Source organism: Pelodiscus sinensis, chromosome 3, assembly GCF_052426305.1.
Source record: "Pelodiscus sinensis isolate ZL-2025 chromosome 3, ASM5242630v1, whole genome shotgun sequence".
In the NCBI taxonomy this organism is placed as follows: domain Eukaryota; kingdom Metazoa; phylum Chordata; order Testudines; family Trionychidae; genus Pelodiscus; species Pelodiscus sinensis.
In genome coordinates this window covers 112,848,542-112,857,896 of record NC_143054.1, presented here as the reverse complement: position 1 = coordinate 112,857,896, position 9,355 = coordinate 112,848,542, and the positions used below count along the sequence as shown (strand labels likewise).

The following is a 9,355-nucleotide window of genomic DNA, read 5'->3' as shown; positions in this document are numbered from 1 at the left end:
CAGGATGGCTTCTACGTCGCCGCGTGGCTCGTGAAGCGGGGGGGGGGGGCGGGATCGGAGGGCGGTTTGTCGCCGCGGGCACCGCCCAGTCGGGGTGACGTCACGTCGCTGCCTGAAAGCTCCTCCCGGCCCGTTAAGCCGGGGGGGGACGTTTGTCGTGCGACAGCAGCGCGCGGGGGGGGGTCGGTTGGGTCCTCGGCTGGCCCGGCCCCCTACTGAGCGGAGGCGCGAGGAGAGACGCTTGTGGAGGGAGGCGGCCGGGGTGAGAGCCGGGGGCTTCGAGACGGTCCCGGCGGGAGAGCCCCGGGTTTGGCAGCGCCGGGCAAACTGGGGACTGAGGCTTCTCAGTGGTTGGGCTGCTGGAAGTGCCCCGCGTCATGGCAAGTTGCAGCCACTGGTGGGGATTGGGCCTGTGGCGGCTGCAGCGCTCCTGCTTGCAGCCCTCCTCGCGCTGCGTGGCGCTGTGACCCTCTTCTCATAACAACGTGACACGAGGCAGGATCCCGCAAACTGAAGTTGCTGAGGCTTGGACTTCAGCCACGTGAGCAGGGCTCACTGGGCCCCAAAGCAGAAACCTGAGCCTTCAAGTTCAGGGCTGGAGCTAAGCCTCAGCCAAAGCCTTTCATGACAAAGCCCCCTTGCTTGGACTTCCTGCCCTGAACCCCAGCAAGTCAGTTGTGAATCATTGAGCTGTAGGTTCTATTCTGCTCTAAATAGAAAGCCATTGGGGCGTCCAAATGAGTTAATGCTGCTGGGACTTTTTGTCAGCAAGGCTCTTCAGATTATCACAGTGATGCATTGCATGCTGATGCTGCAAGACTCTACTGTGGAATACTGGGCCCTTAAACTTAGGGATGTTAAATATTGAGTGACTAATTGAATAGTTGATGCATTTTGCATTGACTATTTGATTAGTCGATAGGGCGCCTCCATCTTTGAAGCCCTAGGGCTCTTGCTATGCTTCAAAGGCGAAAGTGCCATGTGGAGCTGGGAGTCAGCGGGGGAGTCCCCAGCTGATCCCGGGCCGCTGTCCTTTGGAAGTGCCGCTTCCTCTTTCTGATAGAGGCAGCTAGGGGTTTGGGAAGTGACCAGTAGACTATCCTGTTGACGATCTGATTTACTAGTTCACATCTGGATGATGGACAGGTGTAAGCAACATTGTACAAAATGCTCTCTTTCATCACAAAACTTGATGTTTCAGAGAAAAGAGGAAATAGTTTTTTTTTTTCTTTTTTTAGGGAAATTAATTAAATGCATGAATTGTATCCTACTTGTGTATATTTTACTGATATCCCCTTCTAATGTAAAACCATTGCTTTTTCATTTTAAAAAAGGTAGAATTAATCAAAATACAGATTGCTAAGTAACACTACAGGTTGGACTTCCCTGGTCTGGCCTCCTGGGGACCTCATTGGTCCCGGATGAGGGAATCTTCTGAACCAGGGTATGTGGGGGGGTAGGGTGCCAGCCTCTGCTGGGTTCCTCTCCCCAGCTACTTGCCACTGCTCTACAGGCTATGCAGTTCCAGCAGCCATGCCAGCCCCACCAGCTGTGAGCTCTGCAGCCGCCCCCCCTTGGCCCCACCTACTTCCCAGCCCCGCTGGCTGTGGGCTGTGTTGCCCTGTGGGCTCTGCTGCCCCATTGGTCCTGCTTGCAGGCTCTTCTCCTAACCTCTGGCAACCTCTGTGCTGAGGCTTTCTACTCCAGCGACATCCATGGGCCTTCTGGACCACAGATGTTTCCAGACTAGAGAGTCCAGGCCCACAGAGGTTCAACCTGAATTTTGAGAGGTATAGGGTGAGTTAATTTAAAATCTGCTTTATGACCAGCATTGATACTAGTGCTGCCTTCTGCACGTAATACTTAATTTAAAGGTGTGAGTAGATTCATTAAAGTTGAAACTGCTTATGTATTTAAATTTAGGTACATACATATTAGGGATGTAAAGGATTAACCAGTTACAGTACATGGTTAAGTGGTTAACCAGTTTCCTAGCTGAGCTGGAACAGCCCTTGGCTTGATGTGGGTAGGGGGCTGCTCCAGTCCAGCTAGGCTGGTGGCTAACCGTTTACATAGTAAGCATCTCCCAGGTCATTTAAAGTTTAACTGGTTAACTTTTTAAATGGGATTTTACATCTCTCATACATGTGTGTTCCCAAGATAAAGAGTGGTTCGTAAGTCCTGTGAATTTTTAATATATGCTTCTAAAGCAATAGGTTAATTTGATAGAATTAGAACAAGTAAATATTTTGAGTCTTGCATTTCATTCCATTCTGTTTCTTAAATATTTAATTTTGTCCTACTGTACATTTTATTATGCTTAGTGATTTCTTTCCCTGTTTTTTAGGAGCAAGAGTTAACAATTTTGGTCCATGGCTGCTTCAGGAAAAGTGGCTTTTCGACTACCACCCTTACCAACTATTAGAGAGATTATTAAACTGTTTAATCTCCGAGCACAAAAGCAGTTATCTCAGAATTTTCTCCTGGATTTGAGATTGACAGGTGGGACATTTTTTATCTTGGATCTTTTAAAATTTTATTCAAATCTACCTATTAATTTTCTCCGTTATTTAAGCTCTGTCTCCATTTATTTGTATGGGGACTCATGTCTTACTCACTTTGGTACATTTTTAAAAATTTTAACTCAAAATAATACATTTGCCTGTGAATGTGCAAAGATTTAATTTTTCATGCAGAGTAAATGCTATAATGGAGGGTAGGGTAGAGTTTATTTATACATAACAAAAGATTAAATTTATTTAAATGCAAAATTCAGCTCACCCTTAATTATGGAGCTGTGCCCAATGCTATAAAAATTATTGTCAAAGATTACCAGAGAATAGTAGGGAACATTGGGGCAGGGGAAATGGGTTAGTCAAATTCTATGATCTTCATCTTCATGTAGAGACAGTCTGGAACAACTCCATATATAGACAGTCTTAAGGGTGCAATTCACAAGTGGGGACTAAGGCACCTAAAATGGTAGCTGGACACCTAAATCCAAAATTTAAATCCACAAATCCTTACCCAGCTGTTGCCTAACTTTATAGGTGCTTAAATTGCTTGGTACATACGTTTCCACTGGTAATGTCCAGTAGATATCTACACTTCTGCTGGTAGTTCTGCTACTACCCAACAGCTTAATGTCTAATTCATACCTGAGCCCCAGAGGATTGACAAAATAAGCATCTCCTGCCTGCTTTGCCTTTGCTATGCAGCTGGTGAATTGGGCCTTGCACAAAACCAAGAAGGTGGTTGTGTTGCCTATGACTCCTTGTATCCAATAGCACAGAGGATGAATACACATTTAAAATATGGGTGAACCAGGTTCATATCTTCACACTGGCTAATGTGTAGTGGGGACTTAAACTCTGGTCTGCTACCTACCAGGTATCCTGTCAGCCTATTGGATATTGGTCTGGGTCTTGTCCAGTCTCTTCTGTTGAATTCTTTCCACTTTGCTTCCTTTTTTTTTTTTTTTTTTTTTTAAAAACAATTCACTGTATTCTCCCTCCTAATGCCTGAGTTTTGTTTTCTCCTCTTCCTTTTTATACAGATTTTCTTGCTTCCCACTCCTTTAAGTCCTTAGCTGCCCACAATTACCTCTGTTCTTTTTTACCCTAATCTTTCTGGTTGTTCTTCCTGGCTTCCCCAGCCTCTTATCTCAAGTAACTCTACTTCTTAAATGCCTTAATCCCCAGGCAGCTCCTTTCTACCCATGTTCATTTTATATTTCTTTCGAACTGCTTCATTGTAATGGAATTTCCATTTAAAGTGGGCAGACTCTGCAGTAATGCTACAGGAGTTACCTTCCCTAAAGAGAATTGCATTATCAGTTTGTAAGGAGAAAATTATTTTTCTATTTTTAAGAAAGTAAAATAAGCTTATTGTGCATCTTTTTCTGATTACATGAGATTCTCTGTTAATCTAGAAATGAAACTGAATTCTCTGTGGTCTGGCAAGCTCCATTCGCCACAGTACTCCCCTCATTTAACTAGGAGGTGCCATTATTTCTGTCTATTCTGAGATAATTCATTGTTTACTGTAGAAACATAAACTACACAGAGCTTGGTGAGGTCAGTGCCTTGCAAAATAAAAGCTTTGTATGTGCTTTGTGACTTTACAGATAAGATAGTGAGACAGGCTGGCAAGCTGAAAGATACCCATGTCTGTGAGGTGGGTCCTGGGCCAGGAGGAATTACAAGATCCATTCTCAATGCTGATGTTGCTCAACTCCTATTAGTTGAAAAAGATACTCGATTTATTCCTGGACTGAAGGTATCAAATGAGAAATACTTTGTTGTATAATTAGCACACATTTAAACATTTCAGACATTGAAATACTTGTTTAAAAATTAGATTTCTTATTTTGATATGTACAATTGAAAGTATCCTAGCTCAGTAGAACAACTTGTATCAGAAATATTTTAGTGTTCTCTGCTTTTTTCTGCAGGGTCAGATGTTTAGTTAATCTGTGTTGGCTGCACGGAGTACTTTAATCTGTTTTATTATATTTGATTGGATGCATTACCCATTTATTGGAAATATACAGTTTAATACCAATTTATACAGAAATCCTTTTAAGGGTTTGAGATTTAAAATCGTTTATAGTCCATCTCAAACCTGTTTATCTGCTCAGATCTTTTTTCCCAGATTGACATAATTACATTTCTGTACTCATAATCTCTTTGTGAAAATCCGTTCTTCAGCCTAAACAATGTATAATGCTTCATCTCCACTTGGATGATAGGTTACACCAAGGGTGGGGAACCTTTTTTGGGTCGGGGGCCATTTGACACAGAGAAAAATCAGTTGGGAGGCTGTGGTGGGGTGGGAGGAGGCTGGAATGCCATCATGGGCCCTAAACCCCAGGGGCCAGATCCAAGCAACCCAGGGGCCACATCAAGCACCCAGAGCCTTAGGTTTCCCACCACTGGGTTACACATTTCCAAAAAAAAAACCCCCCTGCTTTTTAACATCCCTAGTGCATACCATTGTTTGAATCTTATTTTTGTTTGGCTCTAAAAATCTACTGTTGAAGCAGATTTCTTCAAGTAGAAGCATCTATTCTGGCTCCTCTGACAAAGTATCTTGGCTGTACATACAATTCTACTAATCAGACTAGTTCAGTGAGTCACTGATTTTTCAGTGGCAACCCACTCCCAGCAGAAATTCATATGCTTTTTGGCAGGTTATTCAGGGTGCTAGAGGTGTTGAGTAATAGGGGATGTGGATAACAAACAGTTTCTTCCATCCATTATTATTAAATTTGGTTTTGAGACCTTATTTTCTAAATAAGATGATAAATTACAAAATGAGTACTTCTTTGATGTGGGTCATAGCCTTTCTTTCTCTAGTCTTTCACTGAAAGATCTCTGTCTCAGTCTAGAATAGTGGCATATAAAAGGCCTAGGATTTGAACAGCAGATAATGCCAGATATTAAAATACAGGACTGTTGTTTAGAAGAATTTTTTACTATGTGTGTAAAACCTTCTACATTTAAAGCATTCTACATTTTTATTAAGTTCTTTTCAGGGTTTGCCTTGATTTTTTTTTCCTGTTATAAAACTGAAGTGGGGGACTGTAATACAAATCTGAAAAACAAAGAGCCAAAAAGCAGAATTCTGCCCTCAGATCGCACATGCAAACGCTATTGACATTGGTCGGTAGAAGTTGCATACATAGCTAGAACTTTATCCTTTAGGTTAAAAGAGAATGTTCTGGGTTTCCTTGATTTTTGTTGCACATCCTAGTTAGATAGTACTTCCTCGGAGTATCTAGGGTTGAGACACACCTTGCTACCACCTACACTTACTGTAAAGGAGTCTTGTCTTTGCTGCTGAGGTCAATTCCTTGGGTTACAGGCAACAAGCATTCCACCTCTGCCAGCACTAGCTCTTCTGCCCCTCTGCAGATTAGCTATAGGCATACTTCCATCTTCAGTCCTTGGTATGCTTCTCTACAGTGTCCAGTCATTGTACCACTGAACATTCATTGTATTCCCAGATCCATTGCTCCCAAAGGGAAAATACATCCCAGCTTGTGAGTTATACCTCAAATCATTCCTCTGCTTAAGAACAGCATTTAGAAATGTTTATAGTGAAAACAAGTAAGTTTATTTATCAAAGCATAGAGATTTAACAAAACAGCAAGGAGTCCAGTGGCACTTTAAATTTGTTAAGTCTTTAAAGTACTACCAGATTCCTTGTTTTTTGCTGAAACAGACTAACATGGCTACCTCTCTGACACCTTTCATAGGCTATGTCTAGACTACAGGATAGCCCAGAAAATGCCTCCATGTCCAGGGAACTCATCTGCTCTTCCGCTTCTATTTGTGAAAGAGTGGACACGCTCTTTTGGAAGCCCTATCTTCCTCCTCCCATGAGGAAGAAGAGCACTTCTGAAAGAAGGGCTTTTCCTGAAATTTGGCCCAGTGTAGATGGACCAAAGTTCGGAAAAGCCTCTTCCGAAAAAAATATCAGGAAAAGGTACTTAAATTGCAGAGCACGATTTGCGTACCTTTTTTCCAATAAAACCCCAGAGTGTAGACATAGCCATAAAGATTTAAGTTAAAGCAAGTAGAAGAATTGAAAATAACTGACTAATATAAAATCATAACTTGTGTTCTAGAGCCTTTAACTAGTCACTTTTAGAGATGTGAAAGGTTAGGGTGATGCTTACAGGTTCTAGTTAACCAGTGGGGGCTGGAGCAGCCTCCAGCCCGCTACAGACAGGAGGCTGCTCCAGCCCAGTGGGTCCCACCATGGACACGGGCACTCCAGCCTGTCTGGAGCAGCCTCTGTCCTTGGCAGGCCCGGGCTGTTCTGGCCAAGTTGGAGCAGCCCCTCTGTACAGTTTGGGGAGGAGAGGGGGAGGCTGCACCAGTTTGGCTGCAGCAGATGGGGAAGGAGGGGACTGCCTGCCCACCCTTTAATTGGTTTTAACCGGTTAACCAATTCAATGGGATTTTTACATCCCTGGTCACTTTTGTGTCTTACAGTATTGTTCTCCAATGGTTTTCAGCCAGGCGGGCTGTGATCCCCTTTTTCATTTTGCCAACTTGTCGTCTCAGTGATGGATGAAATAAGTCTCTCTGTATTCTTTTGATATGCTGGATGAATACTTTCATTTTGGTCATAAACTGGATACCCTCTGCAATGTGTATCTTCCTGTAGATTTGGTTATCTCTAGTCAGTTTGGCATTTGGATTACTTGATGGCTTAGTGTGCAAATAAATTTGTTGTGAGGCACACAGTACACAGTGACGAGATGCTTCTTTTTACATCGCGGGGAGGGATAGCTCAGTGGTTTGAGCATTGGCCTACTAAACCCAGGGTTGTGAGTTCAATCCTTGTGGAGGCCATTTAGGAATTTGGGGCAAAAATTTGTGATGGATGGTACTTGGTCCTGCTGTGAAGGCAGGGGACTGGACTCAATGACCTGTCAATGTCCCTTCCAGTTCTAGGAGATAGGCAATCTCCATTAATTTAATTTAATCTTCTGAATGGAATCTGTCCAAGTCAGTCACCAGGTAACATGCCTTTAACTTTAAGGCTTCAAGAACAGAGTTTTCAGTAGGGATGTTAGCATATAGATATGTAAACGATTAACTGATAAGCCCAGTGGCTGAGGAGGGATGATGCCATGGTGCTCCAGGCCTGGCCTTGCTCCTGTCAGCCAGAGGAGGCTGCAGCACGCCAGGCCCAACTCTGGCTCCCCAGCGGCAGGGGAGGGCCAGGTTGGCAGTGGGTGGGGCTTGGTTCCACGGATGGGGCCTCAGGTAGAAGGGGCAGGCTGGGGCTTTACCCTCCCATGCCTGTCCCCCAGCCTGTGGACGCTATGATGTGATGACATCTCTGTCAACCCACAGGAAACATTTTGTATATATGTATGGAAAGACTGATGCCCAAGTACTTTTATAATGCTGTCAAATAGAGCAGTATAAGGTTCTTATCTTCTATCTCTAATATGCTAATGCATTTTTAAATTGTGAGTTATTAAACCACCCAAAGACTCTTCTTGATAATGAAACCGACGATTAAAAAACAATTTCACACACAATCCCTGTCTAAAATATGTATAGACAGCTGTCTACTTTGTTTGGTACTGTTTTCTCACTCCATTGACCTTACTACGTTATCTTGCATCCTTGGATGGCTCCCTTCACTATAAAATTTAGCAAAGCAAGGCAAATTAGTGTTATCTAAGCAGTTTAACTACTACTGCAGTGAAGAAATCTAGTCTTAAATTTGTATTAAAATCCAGACTTGTTTCATGTTAGATTATTTTCTCTCCAGTTGAAACATTTTGCATCTAAAAGAAATAGGGACACTTTTTAGCATTAAACTCCATTTCGGTTCCCACTGCATGGAATTTAAATCTCTGTTTTAATACTTTATTTCCATGAACATTCCTCAGAAACACCAGTTTCCTTTGGCTCAGGAAGTTGTGAGAGTTAGTTTTCCATTAGCAATGTAGAGGTGAACTTTCTAAACTTTTTTTCATCCTCTTCAAATCCCTTAGTGAAGCAGCATGATTGAAATGAAAGATGCAAGTTATGCTACTGAAATGAGTTGATGAGCAATAAATCTGTTACCACAAGAATGTAATTCCTTTTTTCCATCGGTTAAACTCAGAACGTTTAACTGTTCTAACGTGTTTAAATTTTCACAGCCCAAAATTGCTTTTTTATGATCTGTTTTTTCTTCATCTGCTGTAAAAATATTTCTAAAAATCTTACTGCAGGCCCCCGACTTGCGACTGCCCAAATTCCGACCCCCGGTACTTGCAACCATTTTTGTAAGTGCGGAAGGGACCGGAAACCCCCAACTTACATCTTCGGCCCACATTTACGACGGTGCATGGCTCCTATCGTAAAGGAGGGTTCAAGTTCTGATGCCCCCAACTTGCGACACTTCCCCCAGAACCAATCGCGTTGCAAGTCGGGGGCCTCCTGTACTGTTTGCTCCATAAATAGTAAATGCAGTGGGGAAGTGTGGGCTCTGGGGTGTGAATGAGGGATTTGGGTGCGGGAAGGGGTGAGAGGCGCAAGCTCTGGGAGGAAATTCGAGTGCAGGAAGAGGTGGAGAAGGGGATGCTGGCTCATCGAGGGGGCTCCAGGCTGGAGAGTGTTGGGATCAGGTGAAGGGTTGGGGTGCTGGAGCAAGCCGCAGGTTTGTGGATGTGGGGGTGCAAGAGTTTGGGTTGGGATATATGATGGGCTCAGAGTGGGGAAGGGTTGGGTATATGAGGGGTTAAGGGCACAGGTTTGCAGTGTGGATAGTGCAGGAGTGTTGTGGCACAAGACTGGGGATGTGGGGATGCAGGAGTTTGGGGATGAGGGGCTTAGGGCAG

The 9,355-nt window shown here is 43.5% G+C and overlaps 1 protein-coding gene across 4 annotated transcripts in view; it reads left to right on the top strand.

The window, feature by feature from the left end:
* TFB1M (transcription factor B1, mitochondrial) overlaps positions 1 to 9,355 on the top strand; it is a 42,820-nt gene that overhangs the window by 221 nt on the left and 33,244 nt on the right. For 2 of the 4 annotated variants that reach the window (XM_075924496.2, XM_075924492.2), the window contains exons 1-3: positions 84 to 262; positions 2,348 to 2,502; positions 4,127 to 4,278. In XM_075924496.2, coding sequence (XP_075780611.2) covers positions 2,373 to 2,502; positions 4,127 to 4,278 — 282 coding nt within the window. In that variant the 5' untranslated portion in view covers positions 84 to 262; positions 2,348 to 2,372. Of the gene's footprint in view, positions 1 to 83; positions 263 to 1,513; positions 1,798 to 2,347; positions 2,503 to 4,126; positions 4,279 to 9,355 lie in introns of those variants that run through there. The other 2 variants (XM_075924494.2, XM_075924493.2) reach the window with 2 other exon arrangements.